Here is a 19,929-nt window from a genome sequence, read left to right as displayed (position 1 = left end):
TATATATAAAACCCTAATTTGGTTAATGTCTCTTTAAATAGCAATTAACCCTTGGCAATCCAGGGGCCCGAGCCCCTTTTGCGTATGAGAAGTACAGGGAACTGGGATTTACAGCGCAGTGCCTCCACCTAGGGAACACTGAGGAGCACACCTCAGGGGATTTCCAGTAGGAAAAATAAAACACACGTCGTTTGCAACAAAACAAATATAAACTGTATTCAGTAACTGTAAATGCAAATCACACAATATAGCTTTTACTCTGGGGAACCTGGGTGGACTATCAACCCCTGGCATAGTCTCTCAATGCCACAGTCCCACACCAGGTGGATAAATGCAAAATCACTCCGGTCAGTTCAATGTCCCTTCCCCAAGAGCTCTTTTGTTCTCAGGTAGCACTACCTGCCCCAAGGTACTTTTCCCTTTGAAAGTAGTAGCAGGTAAATACTCCAGACCTGTCCTCACCCTGGGGAAACACACAGTAGCCAAAGTATCCACAGGCAGGCGATAGAACCTGGCTCTCCCTAATGCTCGAATACTTTCTCCATCAGAGCAAAACACAGCCTTGTTTTCTCCTTCTTCCTGGAACTCTTTTTTAAACAGCCATGTCACCCTCCACAGCTCTGATTCTTTCTAGCTGCTGCAGCAGGGATTCCCCTTCCAGGATCTGTGGGAAACCCAGTACATTTGGCTCCAAAGTCAGGCACTCCCTCTCTCTCAAGGATTCACTGGGGCACAGAGCCAATCCGATGGCTCTCCAGCCTGTAACTTGGCTGGATGATGTCACAGACAGAAAAACAGGGGAAGGATTTGTCTGATCCCCTATATATATATATATATATATATATATATATATAAATATATATATATATATATATATGTATATATATTTACATAACTAGTCACAAGTAGCCACACTCTGATCTGATCCGAAGGTAAATGGTGCAATGTGATTAGGTAGATGGACAGGTCTGTGGTTTTGGGGTAAAGAAGACCGAAGGCCAGCACTGAAAATTAAAAAAACTAGAAACATTTGGTCATCGGATAGATTGGTAGGCAGTTGAAGGCATAGAAACCAGGTTTTATAAACAAAATGATTCGTTGCTCAAAAGGCCGGCATTTGGATTTGTTTTATGCTATCCACCCCAAATGGTAAATGAGCAAAATGGTAAATGAGCAATTACTGTAAGAAGTTGTGTTAGTATAACTCTCACATAAGAATGGTAAGACACTCTGTACTGATCTCCCCATTCTGTAAGGTGCTTTGGTTATAAATATAGGTTGTAAGTGCTACAGGGCATGGAGTTTCCTCCTTTTGTATATCTTAAAGGACATGTAAACCCTCATAACAGCCTCTTTGAAATCTTTAAATACTTATAGAAACAGTAACACCAACATCAGTAAACAGCCTTTTTAAATAGCAGCATGTTTATATAAACTATAGAACAGTTTCTGAAGCAAATACACCACTTGAACCAGTGCAGCACAACATATTGTACATCATATTGTTATTAATTCGAACTACTTCCATTTTTGGTGTTACTGTTCCTTTAATCACTTAGGAGTCCTTCTCCCACTCTGCCCATGATTAAGTACCTTTGGGGTTCAAAACGCTTAGGGCTCATGGAGATTTTGGAATATATCTTTAAACTTTGACTAATAAAGACAAACATTTTATTTTCTGCTTTTCTTGTTGTCTATCCTGTTTGCTGCTCCCTGAAACTGGGGGTCTGGGGATGGTGCACCTGGACCACATGATCTACTTGGTGAGATAACTTAAATTTTCTGGAGAACCTTCTTTTCCTTTGTTGTAAGTGTTTTTAATATTGCCATACACTTATGGGTGTAAAAAGGTGCCCTGTAGCCCTTGATAGAAGAATGCAACAGCCTAGTTTTCATATATTTAACATCCTGTTTTTGGCTAGGAAGAGAATTCAAGGCACCTGTAATCATCTACCCTGAATCATTCCAAACAGTTGTAATGGGCCATAATTGCCCTATAACCAAACAGCAAAAAATGTAACACAAATTCATGTACCACTAACCTTTTGGAGTGTTGAGAACTCTAGTTGTGTTGGAGGTGAGACCTGGGGCTTCTCGGCAAGCCCTTTCCAAACTATTATGCTGCTTTGCTAGTTGCTCAATAGTCTCTTCCAATCGTACTCTCTGTTCACGTTCATACTGTAAAGCGCGGTGCCATTTACGACTGTGAGTTTCTGCTAGATCCAAAAAATCGCGGCATGCCTAGACAATAAAAAATTACAATACACTAAGTAATAGGAATAGCTGGCAAGGACTAACAAAACATATTACTGCCATTCCAGTAATACTAGATACTGTTATACTGTATGTTCCTACATACATTTACAGGCTCCAACAGATAACTTCAGTTGAATCTTATTTACCGCAGTCAGAATATGATATCTGGAACTAATCAGAGGGTCCAAAATTTGTCATAATAGGTCCATTCTCACAGAAGTTTTTTTAGAATAAACCATCTGCAATAGAAAGTGATCTGCAATAACAAATTGTAACCTGTCCATATTTTCCCGGTATTTGTCATTCTCTGCAAAGGTCTACCCTATCTACAGTATATTTGTTTACAACTACATATGTGTTTATACTTATTGCTTCTATATACATATTTTTTTATTTACCAGTTCAACTGGCAACAGTGATGGCAGATATTAATTGCTTTGCCCTTCTTTAGCCTGCTAATAAATGTGTTTTTGACAGAGAAGAAAACGAAGGTTAGCAATCGTAGGGCTTATTAATTTATGCAAGTACAGTGTGCAAAGTTCAACTGCAATTTCAGATACAAATTGCCATGTTTTTTTATGCAGAATGCAGAGTTTTTCCCCCAGAACTCCAGGGTAATAGTGCCACATGGAGGAGTTGAGCCTGCTGCAATTAACCCGTTGTATAACAACAAACACCATTGCACGTGTGCGTGGAACCAAATTGAATGCATTTTGTGGCTAACCTTTTAGAGTCAGAGTTTGTGACATTTGTGTTCATTTTAGTGTGACAACAGTTGCGGCTCTGTGGGTAAATAAACCTTCAAGTTTTTTTAAGAATGACATTTAGGGGCCGATTCACTAACTTCGAGTGAAGGATTCGAAGTAAAAAAACTTCGAATTTCGAAGTGTTTTTTGGGCTACTTCGACCATCAAATGGGCTACTTCGACTTCGACTACGACTTCGAATCGAAGGATTCTAACTAAAAATCGTTCGACCATTCGATAATCAAAGTACTGTCTCTTTAAAAAAAACTTCGACCCCCTAGTTCGCCATCTAAAACCTACCGAACTCAATGTTAGCCTATGGGGAAGGTCCCCATAGGCTTTCCTAAGTTTTTTTGATCGAAGGATATTCCTTCGATTGGTGGATTAAAATCCTTCGAATCGAACGATTCGAAGGATCTGCGATCGTACTATCTGCGCAAAATCCTTCGACTTCGATATTCGAAGTCGAAGGATTTTAATTCCCAGTCGAATATCGAGGGTTAATTAACCCTCGATATTCGACCCTTGGCGATTTGAACACAAGTACAATAGTTCAGAAGGGCAACATGATGTTATCCAACTCATACATAACAATACATGAAGAATAATGATCATATTGAAGTTTTAATAATCAAAGTTCCCTATTAGTTGCACATAGATGGTACAGACTTTGCTTCTGCTCTGTATGCAAGTTATATATGCACCCTAATAAAAGCAAACTTCTCTTGGTACATCTCAATAACATTATAACAAATATAGGCTTTAGTATGGGTTTTAAAGCACCAATGAGCTCAGAACTCAATTTCCCTTTGCTTTCATATACAGCTCAGTGAAGCAGAGCACATGGATTCGCTGACACCAATGCATTGAACATATTACTGAATTTTTATGCAACTTTTAAGGATATTTGTAACTACAGTTTCCATGAAGATATGCCTTTTACATATATGCAGGGTAAGTTATTAATTTACTTCATCATTTGGCAGAAATTGAAGATCATAAAATACAAAATGGAAGAGAAAGAAAGATGATGGGAAATAATAAGCATAAAGATCTTGTTGCAGCAGGATGCCTCACTGTATTCTAGTTGACCTGCTTCAGTGTAGTCAAAACCAGGAATCAACACAAGGGACATAATCAAGGAAACAGGAATCAGGATTAAGAACACCAGGGAACAAGCTAACTTGACCTACAATAAGCAGTGAGTGAGCTCAGATATAGCCAGATTATGTAGCCAGATCCACTCTTTCCTGAAACCTCAAGGATGCCAAAGTATTAAATCGGGAACTTAGATGTCTGCTCACATGGTTTAGATCCATGGAGGATATTAGAATTTCATCTTCTCAGAGGAAGTTTTTTTTTATGTCAAATTTTTCAGATCATATGATTCATATGTATACTCTGTTCCAGCAATACTAACATGGCGCCTTTGATCTTATCTGATATTTTATCTTCTCCATGTGCTAGGTGGTTCATACTTGCAGTAATTTTGTACGACTGTTTTGTTTTGTTGTTATATGAGGTTCGGGGCTGATTGTTGTGAAACAGTTAATGGTGTTTGTTACTTTTCTCTAAGCTGTTGACATTGAGGGACTGGTATCTATTTCTCTGGCAGTTTATGTTGTGACTGTTCTTTGACAGCTCATGTGTTGGTTCTCATAGTTGATTGTATATAATTAGCATTTATGGCAGTTGCGTGAATGCTCCTTCAGGAATAGTGTCATGAACATCTAAAATAGAATAAATTAGTTTTTTTTAACCAAAATATATACAAGAACCTTGCTGGTATTAGCCAACCATCCCACCTCCTGCTGGCTGCTTTCCCAGGCTGTGTAGGTGAGCCGGTAGCCCTCAGCACTTTGGATGCCAGCCAATCAGCAGTCTTGATAGCAAACTGGGACCAGACAGGATCGATAGCATGCTCCAATACAGGTGTCATTTTTAAAGGTAATGATCCTTTTTGTCTAGATTGAAATCATTTGCAATATATTATTCATCAAGATGAGGGTCATTTTCAAAAATGCTATATATGTCATTAAGCAAGCCTGAATCTTTGGTGTATAATTTTATATTGTCTCCTCTGTACAGATGGCTTTCAAACCAACTTTTACATTGAATATTATTGATTCACCTGTGGGAAAAGATCCAAGTTGGTAGATTTAAAACTCCTTTACACAAAAGAGTCTCTATATTATGGAGGACAGAACGGGAAAGTCAACCCCACAATAAAAGTGTTCCTAATAAAAGAGAAAACATAATTCTAAGCAAGTTTCCACTATTTATTTATTAAACATTTTCAGTGCTTTTAAAGTTATTTGTAAAAACAATTGCTATTGAAAGCAGCATTTGTTTAACTCCTGTTTGTTACTTTTTAAACAATGTTGCACAAGTCGAATAGGGACAGGGACAGACAACCACTGCTTTCAATAGTAATACATACAACTTAAAAGCCGCTGAACATTTGTAATGAATTTAAAATGCAAAGTTTTTGAGAATTATGTTTAATTTTATAAGAGATTACCAGCAATTCATCTTAGTTGTACCGTGTCTCTGAAATAAGAGATTAAGGGGCCCATTCACTAAGCTAGAGTGAAGGAATAGAGGAAAATAGAGGGAAAAAAATTTGATTTTCGAATGTTTTTTTTGGCTACTTCGACCATCGAATTGGCTACTTCAACCTTCGACTACGACCTTCGATTCGAACTAAAAATCGTTCGAATATTCGACCATTCGATAATTGAAGTACTGTCTCTTTAAAAATTTCTTCGACCCCCTAGTTCGCCACCTAAAACCTACTGAGGCCAATGTTAGCCTATGGGGAAGGTCCCCATAGGCTTTCCAAGGTTTTTCTGATCAATGGATAATCCTTTGATCGATGGATTAAAATCCTTCGAATCGTTCGATTCGAAGGATTTAATCGTTCGAAGGAATTGCGCAAAATTCTTCGACTTCGATATTCGAAGTCGAAGGATTTTAATTCGGCAGTCGAATATTGAGAGTTAATTACCAGAAAACTCTATGTTTCAGCTAAAAAAAGTGGTCTGAAAATGATATTGAAGACTTCAAAGCAATAATTAAAGGGATACCGTCATGTGAAAACATGTTTTTTTCAAAACACATCACTTAACAGTGCTGCTCCAGCAGACTTCTGCACTGAAATCTGTTTATCAAAAAAAGCAAACAGATTTTTTTATATTTAATTTTGAAATCTGACATGGGGCTAGATATATTGTCAGTTTCCGGGTGACCCCATTCATGTGACTTGTGCTCTGATAAACTTCAGTCACTCTTTACTGCGGCACTACAAGTTTGAATGATACCCCTCTCTTCTTCCTCAGCAGCCCATAAGCAGAACAATGGGAAGGACTCCAGATAACAGCCTGGTAGATTTAAGAACAGCACCCAATAATAAAAATCCATGTCCCACTGCGGCTCCTTTAGTTACATTGAGAAGGAGAAACAATAGCCTGTCAAAAGGCAGTTCAATAGTGCAGCACTGGCTCTATCTGAATGCACATGACCAGCCAAAATGACCTAAGATGGCTGCCTACACATCAATATTACAATATCAATATTACAACTAAAACTCATTGTTTGCAAGTCCATTAGACAAAGGAACATAACCAGGTATAAGCAGCACAACATGTAACCCTCATGCATGGAAAAAGAAGTAGATTTTGCATCTTTTTGCCTTGCGTTTTGATGTGTATGAAGCACAAGAAAAGTTTGATTCATGGGGGGTGACACTATATTAGGCAACCCTCCATGCATCCATAGATAAGTTTTAGTATCTCTCTATGTTTTTCATCCCTCACTTAACTTTACCATTGAGGCTGCTAGTATTAGACAGCATTAGCACACATGATTTGGCAGGAGTTATTGAAAAAAAGAAGAGTAATTTACGCATGGGGAAAGCCCCATCGCATCCTACATTCATCTTTTATATTCCTATTATAGAAAATCAATGGTTATTATTATTTCTTAAAAATCCATACCCACCAATTTTTTCGCTGCTTCCTCTCTTTCTCCAATAAGAAGGTGTAAATTCTTCTGCGATATAAGAAAAAGCGTAGTATTGTTCTAACAGGTTAATGATGACTGCACTAACCAGAAAGCCATGTGACAAGATTGTATGTTTTGTGTATATTTCCAGAACAGAACCAGCCCTGTAGATAGAAGCATCTGCATCTGTTGTTTGATTTAGATGGTAAAAGAGAAGTATGGATCTATATTTGCATACAGAAATATATTCATTTCCCTCAAGTCAAACAGACATGAATAAGTAATGCCTCTCATAAACTACAGTACAAGTCCTTATGGGAATAAGCTTTTATTGGCTTTATAAAACTAAAAAAAAAACCTGAATGGCAAACTGCATAAATGAATAAATACCATATTAGCCTTAAAAGTAAGACTAACTACAGACCTCAAGGCATTTTACAAGTCAGGCTTTAAAAAAATCTCCCTACTTGATTATAAATACAGCTATTAGTGATAGAAAAACCTTTTCTATCTTAAAGGAGAACTGAAGCAGCTGAACAAAAGATTAGTCTTAAATTATAAACCTTGTGTTTTAAGACACTAAAGCCCTTTAGCAGTTGGTGATGCTTCCAGTATGTCTCCATACAGACAAATGCAAGAGGTCCTGTGCACTCAATCCATTATCAATATATTAAGGATACTGAGACCAGGGATGACTTTTTCATAGTTCGCCATCTTAAATATATATTGCAATATATGGGCAAACAATCCCTGTTCTGTTTAAAGGCATTTTGTTAGTAGCTTAAAGGAACAGTAACATCAAAAAATAAAAATGTTTTAAAGTAATGAAAATATAATGCAGTGTTGCCCTGCACTAGTAAAACTGCTGTGTTTGCTTAAGAAACACTACTATTGTTTATATAAATGAGCTGCTGTGTAGCAATGGGGGCAGCCATTCAAAGGAGAAAAGGCTCAGGTTACACAGCAGATAGCAGATAAGCTCTGTCTGTTTAATGGTGTTATCTGTTATCCATTAGTTAACCTGTGCCATATAGCCGTATTTCAAATTCTGCCATTGCTCCACAGCAGCTTGTTTATATGAACTATAGTAGTGTTTCTGAAGCAAACAGATCAGTTTTACCAATGCAGGGCAACACTACATGATATTTTCATTACTTTAAAACACTTACATTTTTTGGTGTTACTGTTCCTTTAAGGTACAAAATATCTCAATGCCCTTAAATGCAGAGGACCTCTTGTATTTGTCTGTGTAATGGAAATTGAAGTTTCTACCCAAGATGGCGTCGGCGTCCAAGATGGCGACGGCGTCCAAGATGGGGACTCCTGGCCCCTCCATGTGGATCCTGCTGGTCGCAGCATTATGACGTCTGCGTCTTCCCGCCTGCCGATTGGTCGCCGGCGATGGAATGGTCGCCGGCGTCAGAACGGACGCCGGCGTCAGAACGGACGCCGGCGTCAGAACGTCAGCACGTCAGCGTCAGGACGTCAGCGTCATGACGTCATTGCGCCCAAACTTTGGCGCCAAACCTGGCCTATATAAAGCTTCTGGACACTTCTGACATTGCCCAAGTATAGGTTTATCTTCGTGAATTCCTGGGTGTGTTATTTGACTGATTCCTGTGTACCAACCTTGCCTGTTATTTCGGATTGACCCTTCGCTGCCTGGATTGAACCTTTTGCCTGAACCTCGACTATTCTCTTGCCTCATCCTTCTGTTACCACGAACTTGGCTACTACCTGCCTCCTCCTTGGTCCGCACTCCAACTGAGCCTTCGGGCCCTTACATTATACTTGGGCCATGGCCCCATCTGAGGAGGCCTCTGCTCAGCCAGACTTCGGAAGAGCCTTCCGTGGAATAGCCTCACGCATGGAGGCCTATGAAGCCCAGCAGACTCACTTTGGCCAAGCTCTTGAAGCCATTTTGGAGAAATTGTCTGCTCTCACGGTCCAGGTTCCTGCCTCTGCTTCGGCCACTATTCCTGTGGCGCCGGTTCATGTCTCCGAACCTCGTATTCCGGCACCTCCACTCTTCAGTGGTGATTCTGAGGCTTGTAGAGGGTTCATTAACCAATGTGAGATCCAGTTCACTCTGCTTCCCCATCAATATGTTTCGGAACGTGCCAAGGTGGGATACATCATTACTCGCCTGACTGGTAAGGCCTTGGAATGGGCATCTCTGCTGTGGGAGAAAGAGGATCCCCTAATTGACGACTCCAGGGCCTTTATCCGAGACCTGCGCACTGTGTTTGATGCTGCCGGCCAGGCAGGCAGCGTCCGCCTCCTCACGCCTGTTCCAGATTCATCAGGGAACACGCTCAGTGCCCGAATATGCGATAGAATTCCACACATTGTTTGCCGAGACTAGCTGGAACAACGACAGTTACCATGCCGCTTTCTACAATGGGTTGTCTATGCGCCTCAAGTACGATCTGGTCTCTCGTGAGTTGCCTACACGCTGGGAGGATCTTATTGCCCTGGCAGTCAAGGTGGATACTCGACAAAGAGAACACCAAGCTGTTAAAGAACGAGTAAGAAAGTTTCAACCTCCCCTGGCTCCTCGCTTCCAGAGACCTATCCTCCCCAGCACTGCTACGTCTTCTTCTTCCCCCACTCCCACTGAAGAGCCTATGCAGATTGGTCGTGCTCGTCTTTCCGAACAGGAAAAATTGCGGAGAAAGGCTGCAGGACTTTGTTTATATTGCGGGGGCAAATCCCACTTTGCCCATGAGTGCCCTGTGAAGTCGGGAAACGCCAATGCCTAGGTAAGTTTGGGGAAACTTACCTGGGCGGAATTGATCATCTTCCCCAATCCTCTGCTCATCGTTTTCTTCTTCCGGTACAGTTCCAGTTTGCTTCCAAGACCATTTCTTCTCAAGCCTTCCTTGACTCCGGCGCTGCTGGAAACTTCTTGGATAAAGCATTTGCAGAACGTCATTCCATTCCTCTACAAAGCCTGGCTGTTCCTCTCCGAGTCCTAGCCATTGATGACCGGCCACTTTCTTCTGCATTCATCTTCAAGTCTTCGCAAGAATTATCTTTCAAAGTGGGCACCTTGCATACTGAAAGACTCTCGTTTCTGTTGATTGATTGCCCGTCAACTCCAGTAGTCCTAGGACTTCCCTGGTTGCGCATCCATAATCCTGTCATTGACTGGTCCGCAACTCAAATTTGTCGTTGGAGCTTCTTTTGTCAACAGAACTGTCTTCCGGCCCAGCCCCTTGTCAAGATTTCTTCCGTGGTTCCTAATCCCTCCATCCCTTCTGCTTACCAAGACTTCTCTGATGTCTTCAACAAAAAGTCTGCGGAAACGCTTCCTCCTCATCGGTCGTACGACTGCCCTGTCGAACTTCTTCCTGGCACTATGCCTCCCCGAGGACGTACTTATCCGCTCTCTCCATCCGAAACTGCAGCGATGAAAGAGTACATCCAGGAAAATCTCCTATGAGGCTTCATTCGTCCATCTTCTTCTCCTGCTGGTGTGGGGTTCTTCTTTATTGAAAAGAAGGATGGCAGTCTACGACCTTGCATCGACTACCGTGGCCTGAACAAGATCACTGTAAAGAACCGCTACCCTCTACCTCTCATATACGAGTTATTTGATCAGCTCAAGGGTGCCAGCATTTTCACTAAGCTAGATCTTCATGGGGCCTATAATCTCATCCGGATCAGAGAGGGTGATGAATGGAAGACCGCGTTTAATACTCGTGATGGGCACTACGAGTATCTCGTGATGCCTTTTGGACTTTGTAACGCTCCAGTGGTTTTTCAAGAGCTAGTTAACGACATCTTCCGGGACTTGTTGGGTCAAAGTGTAGTCGTTTACTTGGACGATATTTTAATTTTCTCTTCAAATCTCATTGAACATCGGATCCAGGTGCGGGAGGTCTTATCTCGATTGAGGAAGAATAGTCTTTTCGCTAAACTTGAAAAATGCTCCTTTGAAGTTTCTTCAATCCCCTTTCTGGGGTATATTATTTCCCAACAAGGCTTCAAGATGGACCCAGCAAAAGTTTCAGCGATCCAGGAATGGCCCCTCTCCACCAGCACCAAAGCTATCCAGAGGTTTATTGGTTTCGCCAATTATTACAGACAATTCATCAAAGGCTTTTCGTCCAAGATCTCTCCAATTCTGTCCCTTATCCGGAAAGGTGGGAAACCTCAATGTTGGTCCCCTGAAGCCTTAGAAGCGTTCAAAACCCTCAAAGATTCCTTTTCTTCTGCTCCTATCCTCAGACACCCTGATCTTCTTCTACCATTCTTCATTGAAGTTGATGCCTCGGATGTCGGAGCTGGAGCCGTATTATCCCAAAGGTCCTCACATGATGGGAAATTGCATCCCTGTGCTTTCTTTTCTAAAAAGTTTTCTTCTCCCGAACAGAACTATGACGTAGGAAACCGTGAGCTGTTGGCTGTCAAACTAGCGCTGGAAGAGTGGAGACATCTGCTGGAAGGTTCCTCTGTACCCGTGTCTATCTTTACTGACCACAAAAACCTCGAATACATCCAGTCTCTCAAACGTCTTAATCCCAGGCAAGCTAGGTGGGCACTCTTCTTCTCTAAGTTCAACTTTGTTATCACGTTCCGCCCTGGTTCCAGAAACAAGAAGGCTGACGCTCTCTCTAGAAGCTTCGTTCCTGAAGACACTTGTTCTGAAGATCCTGAACCCATTGTGCATCCTACCGAAATCATTGCTGCCTTATTTCCCACCATGGCTTCCCAGTTGCTAACCGCACAATCTTCTGCTCCTGTTGATACTCCTTTGGGAGTCGCATTCGTCCCTCCAGAACTTCGCCACTCCATCCTGTCTCAGTCCCATAACTCCAAACAGGCCGGCCATCCTGGAATTAAGAAAACTACCGAACTTCTGTCTCGCCTGGTGTGGTGGCCTTCTCTCCGGAAGGATGTTAAGAACTTTGTTTCTTCCTGCTCCACTTGTGCTACCTCTAAGTCCGGTCACTCCCCTCCTAAGGGACTACTTCTACCTTTACCCATTCCTTCCCGACCTTGGACTCATTTAGCGATGGATTTCATTGTGGATTTACCTGTTTCCCTTGGGCATACGGTCATCTGGGTCGTGATCGACAGGTTCAGCAAGATGGCTCACTTCATTCCTCTGCGCAAGTTGCCTACTGCTCAAAAACTTTCTAAATTGTTTATTCAGCATATCTTTCTTCTTCATGGATTTCCGTCTGAAATTGTATCCGATAGAGGTTCCCAATTCGTTTCAAAATTTTGGAGATCCTTATGCAAAGCTCTTCACATTTCTCTCCAGTTTTCCTCTGCATACCACCCTCAATCCAATGGAGCTGCAGAAAAGGTCAATGTGTCTTTGTGTCAGGATGACTGGGCAGATCTACTCCCTTGGGCTGAATTTGCTCATAACAACGCTATGCATGCTTCCTCCGAGAGGTCCCCATTCTTTTGTGTGTACGGTCAGAATCCTCTAGCATTCCCTCAAGATCTCCTTCTCATGAACGTTCCTGCTGCCAATGATCAAGCCGCCCACATGCTCGCTATCTGGCTCGCCACCAAAGCCAATCTGGAAAAGAGTTCTCTTTCCCAAAAGAAATTTGCCGATAAGAGAAGAATATCTTCCCCTCAATACAATCTTGGTGACAAAGTCTGGTTATCTACACGAAACATTCATCTTAAAGTACCTACTCCCAAACTCGGTCCCAAGTTCATCGGTCCTTTTCCAATTGTCGAGATTATTAATCCTATGGCGGTTCGTCTTCAACTTCCCCCAGAGATGCGGGTTCCTAATGTCTTCCATGTGTCTCTTCTCAAGCCTGCAATACCTTCTTCTTCTCCCGCTTCATCCTCTCCTGCTCCAGTTCTTGTTGATGGTCACCCAGAGTTTGAAGTCAAGAGAATCCTGAATTCCCGAATTTCCAGGGGTGTGTTGCAGTACCTGATAGAGTGGAAGGGGTTCAGTCCTGAGGAGTGCTCCTGGGTGAGAGATTCTGACGTTCATGCTCCCCTTCTTATTCGTAGATTTCACAAACAGTTTCCATCCAGTCCTAGTCATGGCGGTCCTGAGGCGCCCCTAAGGAAGGGGGTACTGTAATGGAAATTGAAGTTTCTACCAAAGATGGCGTCGGCATCCAAGATGGCGACGGCGTCCAAGATGGCAACGGCGTCCAAGATGGCAACGGCGTCCAAGATGGCGACTCCTGGCCCCTCCATGTGGATCCTGCTGGTCGCAGCATTATGACGTCTGTGTCTTCCCGCCTGCCGATTGGTCGCCGGCGACGGAATGGTCGCCGGCGTCAAAACGGACGCCGGCGTCAGAACATCCGCGTCAAGACGCCAGCGTCATGACGTCATTGCTTTGGCGCCAAACCTGGCCTATATAAAGCTTCTGGACACTTCTGACATTGCCCAAGTATAGGTTTATCTTCGTGAATTCCTGGGTGTGTTATTTGACTGATTCCTGTGTACCAACCTTGCCTGTTATTTCGGATTGACCCTTCGCTGCCTGGATTGAACCTTTTGCCTGAACCTCGACTATTCTCTTGCCTCATCCTTCTGTTACCACGAACTTGGCTACTACCTGCCTCCTCCTTGTTCCGCACTCCAACTGAGCCTTCGGGCCCTTACAGTCTGTATGTATTTTGTGGTCACAGCCTCATTGCACTCCCCTCCCCAATTGTTTAAAAATTAGTGGTGAGCACAACTTTCCCTTTTTTCCCAGTAGGTCTCCAACATAGAAATCAGTGCATTTAGAATTAAGTACTAATCAGCCTAGTAACATCAGCTTCCTTGGCAGAGTTACCTTACTTTCTGCTGATGTTTTGATGGTTTCAGAGCACATTGAGCATGTGTAGTTCCACACATACTCAAAAGATCACCTATCAAGGTCAGAAGATGGAGCGAGCTGCCGTGGGCATATTTAAATGCATGGATAATTACTGTTATAGGGTTGCACCTATAAGATGGTACAGTAAGATGGTACACAGCATTTCTAATCATATTCTTTTAGGATATTTCCGTACAGCTAATTGCCCCTAAGACCCTTTAAGTCTGAAGCTGGGAAGCTCTACTCTATGAACTTAGTTGTTGCTTGGCAATGCTAAAGCCATATAATGGATTATACAAATTGCTTAATTTATACAGCTTACTTTTTGTGTTAGGAGTGACAATTACACATAATAATACAGTATGGGATCACCTTGAAAAATAAACATCCCCAGCTGAGTGGACCGTTGCTTTACACAGTTTGCCCGAAGGTCTGAATAACAAGTTAATTCACATTACAATAATATGCAGGATGCACTTACATGTTCAAAAATTTTAACTTTGCATTACTTGGACAGTTTCAGATTTTCTTTACAGCTCAGCCATCACTGAACATCTCTACTCAGTCTTTAGGCTTTGTGTTTGGAGAGGCATAGGAACACCTACCCCTAGACCGGTTTTATTGAGTTAGTTGGCCCAGCTAGACTAATGCAGGTCTACCCACTTATACCTGATCAACCTCTTTCCTAATCATCCCTCCATCTTTTACTCAAGGATTTTCCTCCTAAATGTACCTGTACGAAACCCATGAGTATTTTCTGGCTTCTGTGGGTCTAAACAACCCAAGTATTAAGGTCTTTAACTGTCACATGTATGGGAATTTTGGTGTACCATTCTTTGGTGTGTTCCTTTGTGTTATGTGTTATTAATTGTATATAAAAACAAGGATTTGGGTGCATACACACTGTACCAAACACCTAGAATCCGAAAGTAATGCATCCATGAATGTCCTTAGAATAAATGCTTAAAAGGGATGCAAGCCCCTCTGTCAACAATTCAATGTTCTTGCAATGTTTCCATTGACTGTACATTTCACGATCAAAAAGGTTTTTAATGATTTTATCCCATTAACCAATATAAAAATTGTATCCACAAAAATATTTTTTTGTTGTATTAATTGAATCAAGCCATATGAGTAACATCATCTTTGATATCTATTTCCATTTTCATATAGGATATGCAATATCCAACATAATGCAGAAAATACAGCCAAAACATTTCAACTCCCAGAATCAATCTAAAAAGAATAGCAATTATCAACAAAAGATTTTTAGGTCAGGCGAGCTTTCTCATTAAACAGAGGTAAACTTACCCACAAAGTAGTGTCATTATATGATATCTACTTAACTTAGTATTTGCCCTCCAGTGAATGTCATCGTTAGAGTCTAATTATACACTAATTAGGTTATTCAAGAAGTATTTGCTCAGAAACAGATATATAAGGAAATGTATTATCCAGTAATATAATGACATGAAATTAGACCTTTACAATGACTAATAGTCACCTTTATACACTCATTATGGATTGTTCTAAGTTCCCCACTAACACCTTTTTGAAATAACGAGGTTTGATTAACTATTCTCTGGCTTTACACTGAGATGGCAGAAGATAGGCATGTTCTTACCCAAGCAGAATACTTGTTTTTAGTGCAGGGTAATCATATTGTTGAAGAATTAAAAGACTACTGGTAAGTAATTAAGTTTAGTTGGTTCACAACAGGGCATACTGAACATATATCTCTGAGTACATATTATGTTGAGGCAGTAAATGGAATATTTGTGTTGAGAGTTATGGTAGGTTTTCACAAAGCAGCTAACAAAAGTAATAACCAGAGAACTGACTTTAATACATAAGGTGTTCATGTTGGCAATATCAGAGTGGTGCTGGTAAATATTGAGAATGATGCCAAAGCAAGCAAAAAAATGGAATTTACCCTCAATCGTGATCAGGTCCCGTACCAAAAGGCATGCCAGTAAAAAGTAATTAAGGGATCACTTACATAAAAAGCTATTATGATAATTATCATTTATAAGTGCCAACATTATCTGCAGTGTTGTACATAACAATTGACATACAGTCAAACCAATACACTAAGGGGTTTATTTATCAAAGTCTGAATTTATCTCAATATTTTCTGCTACAAACTCCGATCAAATCCACTCGGGTTTTTTACTCTTATTATTACATTTTCCCGAAAATTTGCTTTGCGGTAAAAAATCTGATTTTCACGATTTTTTAAAGATTTTTTCATCTGATTTTCACAAATTTTCACCTGAAAACTCCAAAAAAATCTGCGGTATTGCACGAAACTCAATGCACATCAAAAAATCAATGGGACTTCTCTCATTGACTTATATGCATCCTCGACAGGTCAGAGAAATGACGGATTTTCAGATTCTGACTTTTCCATCCTCAGGGTTTAATAAAGTCCAAAAAAATTTGTGATTTTTTTTTTAAAACTCTGGTTTTATATAAAAAAAAAATCACAAATTTTTCGTGATGTTTGCATTCAGAGTTTAGTAAATAACCCCCTAAGTCTAATGAGGGCCCTGATATTGATTATCTTATTTCTTCATGGGAATAACAGCGACAAAATATTCAATTGCATAATTCCACTAGCAGCCTTTCTGTGGTATACTAAAAAAAGGGTGCTAATCAACCAATATACAGCATTCTGCACTAGCTGGTTAAAATGCCCATAAAGAAATAAAGGCTTTTCAGATAAGTACTGTCCTATTTTTTTCAAACTCCTTTCACACTGCTTTCTAGTAGCCAGTGGACTTTTTCAATGTAGGTCACATGCATTGAAAACAAGCAATGAACGACACATGAAATACCTAGTCCTTCATAGCCTCATTACTCGTTTATGCTTTTTTCCCGATACTTTGTGCCTGTATAGCCAGCAGTAGTGTTAGTAAGAGCTCTATTGATTTCACTTACATGTAATGTGTGAGCAAAGTAAAGTCTAGTTACAAGGCTGAGCTCTTTACTCTTAGGGGCAGATTTATCAAGGGTCGAATTTCGAACCATCGAATTGGTTAGTTCGACATTTGAAGTTGAATTCGTAGGATTTTTAATATCGTACGATTGTACTACGATTGTACTTCGAATCGAACGATTCGACCGATTTAATCGTACGATTTCACTTCGACTTCTAAAAACGTAGGCAAATGTTGGCTATATGTTCTAGGAGGTCCCCATAGACTAACATTGCAATTCGGCAGGTTTAAGGTGGCGAAGTGTCAAAGTCGAAGTTTTTTAAAGAGACAGTACTTCAATTATGGAATGGTCGAATAGTCGGCGCATTTTCACTTCGAATCGAAGTCTAATTTGGTCTATTCGATGGTAAAAGTACCCAAAAATTACTTTGAAATTCTACGTTTTTGAATATTCACTTCAAATTCACTTCGACCCTTAGTAAATCTTCCCCTTTTTCTATTTGTGGAAGAGTTTATAGAAAAGATGCCCATTTACAGATGTTTTAAATGCAAGATTTCATCTCTCTTTACAAGTTACAATACAAAGTTTAGATAAAAGTATTTGGCTTCCGGCAATCTTATTTCATCTTTTTTTAGACAAGCATTTATTATTTTCAGAAAATCAGGAAAAGAGCAGTCATTTATAATTAGAAGAAAACATCACACAAACATATCAATGCAGGTATCCTCAATTAATTGTATTGCTTTTGTAATTATAAGAGTACAACTGCTGTTATGATTTATGCTATAAAAAGATAGAATGAACATGTATGTATATGTAAAATAAAGAATCATCAACACCAACAAGCCAATTCAGCAATCTGAACGGTATTGGTATAAAATAACGAATAAATGCTAAATGATCAAACTGTTCTGAAATGACCAAATTGTTTGGCATGTTTATTCCTTGTATGGAAAACATATTCACTGAACAGATCATGGTGTGCTTCCAATTGAATTTACCCAGTGGGCATACGTTGACTATGGCAGGCATAGGAAAGGAGGCGGAGCAATCCCGAGTCAACACAGATATACTTGTTTTCCTTCCATACACATTGCAGTAGGTAACAGGCTTCCCATATACTTTGAAAGGCTTTCAGGTTTGTTGTGCAGTGAGTACAACTCTGCTTTTCTAATAATTACACATTATGTTTGCAACCCTTATCATTCCTAGTTATACCATTAATATGTTCCATAACTGTTTTGGAAAAGTTATGTTTAGTCTTACTGGTGTATTGGGCCCCACACACACACAAGAGGCCAAATATACCACAAGTGTCGTCTAGTCTTAAAATTCCCTTTCATATCATATGTCTTTGAACCATAAGTAGGTTCAAAAGTATGTGATGGTCTCATATATCTACATACCTTACATCTGGCATGTGCACATTTATATGTCCCCTTAATATCTAGCCACGTACCTGATCCTTATTCAGTAATGCTCTCTAATAATACTCTAATGGTGACAGTTCATTTCAGTTGTACATGGGCAAGAGAAGCCTTGACAATAACTAAAATAGATAGACAATAAAATAAGTTGAGAGGTCTCATATAGAGGACAGTTAATTCCCCTATAAGGCCATCTGTTTATATATTCCACCTATATAGTTTTGCATATGGGATAGTTTCTCACTTAACTCTTCTAATCAGTCAACCACATTAAAGACATTTGAATTGTCTCAATGGCAGCCATTTGTCTGACTTTCAGCAATGGAGTGGTCGCAGTGAAAAAGAAATCTTCAGCCCCAATCCAGACATTGGCAGGAAAAAACATTTGCTTTCCAGTTATTATTTTCATGTGATGACTACACACTATTACTGGCTCCAGTGTTATTATATACCATTACTGACTTATATTTGCTGTAGATATATTGCGGGATGCTTCCCAATTTCTATATAGGTAACAGAGAGCTAGGCTTTCTGCAGTCAGATATTAAAGAGGTGGTTCACCTTTAAGTTAACTTTTAATATGTTATAGATTGGCAAATTCTAAGCAACTTTTTAATTGGTCTTCTTTATCTGACGCTTTCCAGCTTTCAATTGGGGGGAGGGGGGGGTAACTGTATTGTAATTGTAATGTATTATAATTGCTGCTTTTTATTACTCATCTTTCTATTCAAGCCCTGTCCTATTCATACTCCAGTCTTAATTAAAATCAGTGCATGATTGCAAGGGTAATTTGGACCCTAGCAACCAGATTGCTGAAATTGCAAACAAGAGAGCTGCTGAATAAAAAGCTAAATAACTCAACAAAATAATCAGAAATCATTAGAGTCACCCAGTATTTACTGAGAAGTGAACAAAAAAAGGCATGCTTCTTGGTTATACCCGCCTATGGCATACTTTTATATACTTATTTTTCTTGCATAGGCAAAGCTATATACAGGTATGCAACATATTATCGAGAATGCTCAGGACCTGGGACTTTCTGGATAAGGGATCTTTCCATAATTTGGATCTCCATATATTAAGTATACTTAAAATTAAATTAAACATTAAAAAAACCAAACAGGATTGTTTTGCCTCCAATAAGGATTAAATATTCCTTAGTTTGGATCAAGTACAAGGTACTGTTTCTTTGTTACAGAGAAAAAGGAGATTAATTTTAGAAATTTGAATTATTTGATTAAAATATAGCCTATGGGAGACATCCTGTAATCCTGGATAATGAGTTTCCAGAAAACATATGCCATGCCTTTACTTATTTTGTTTGCACAGGCAAAACTGTGTACCTAACTGAACTGTCACCTAAAATGATTTCTTTTGTGCAGTTTAGTATTTTAGAATAGGCATTTCCATGCCACATAGGGGTGCTCTCTTGCTATGAAAATCAGTGTAACTCCCATCAGTGGTCTAATCTGCAAACCTCTATGTATATTCTGGGTAATAGTTTAACTGAAACCCAGCCATGCATAACGGAAGTAGAACGAACACCTGCGATCCTGAATTACAAGGCCAGGCATTGTCCATGTAAGCTGAAATAGTAGTGGTGCCAGCTGCAGCAAACCAACCGTATTATGGCAAGGCCTTATTTATGGTGAGATGTCATTTTTACATCACTCGGTGGTTGTTTATCTAGTGGTTATGCTCTAGTAACTGTATCCATAGTTTACAACCCTGCCTGTCATACCCTACATGTCAACACCAT

The 19,929-nt window shown here is 40.1% G+C and overlaps 1 protein-coding gene across 1 annotated transcript in view; it reads right to left on the bottom strand.

Annotated features, from left to right (window-relative positions):
• osbp2.L (oxysterol binding protein 2 L homeolog) overlaps nt 1-19,929 on the bottom strand; it is a 136,589-nt gene that overhangs the window by 41,971 nt on the left and 74,689 nt on the right. The window contains exon 4 of the mRNA XM_018263951.2: nt 2,043-2,241. Within this exon, the coding sequence (XP_018119440.1) occupies nt 2,043-2,241 (199 nt within the window). The remainder of the gene's footprint in view (nt 1-2,042; nt 2,242-19,929) is intronic.

The sequence above is a fragment of the Xenopus laevis genome, chromosome 1L, assembly GCF_017654675.1.
Source record: "Xenopus laevis strain J_2021 chromosome 1L, Xenopus_laevis_v10.1, whole genome shotgun sequence".
Taxonomy (NCBI): Eukaryota; Metazoa; Chordata; class Amphibia; order Anura; family Pipidae; genus Xenopus; species Xenopus laevis.
This window is presented reverse-complemented; position numbering and strand designations above follow the sequence as displayed.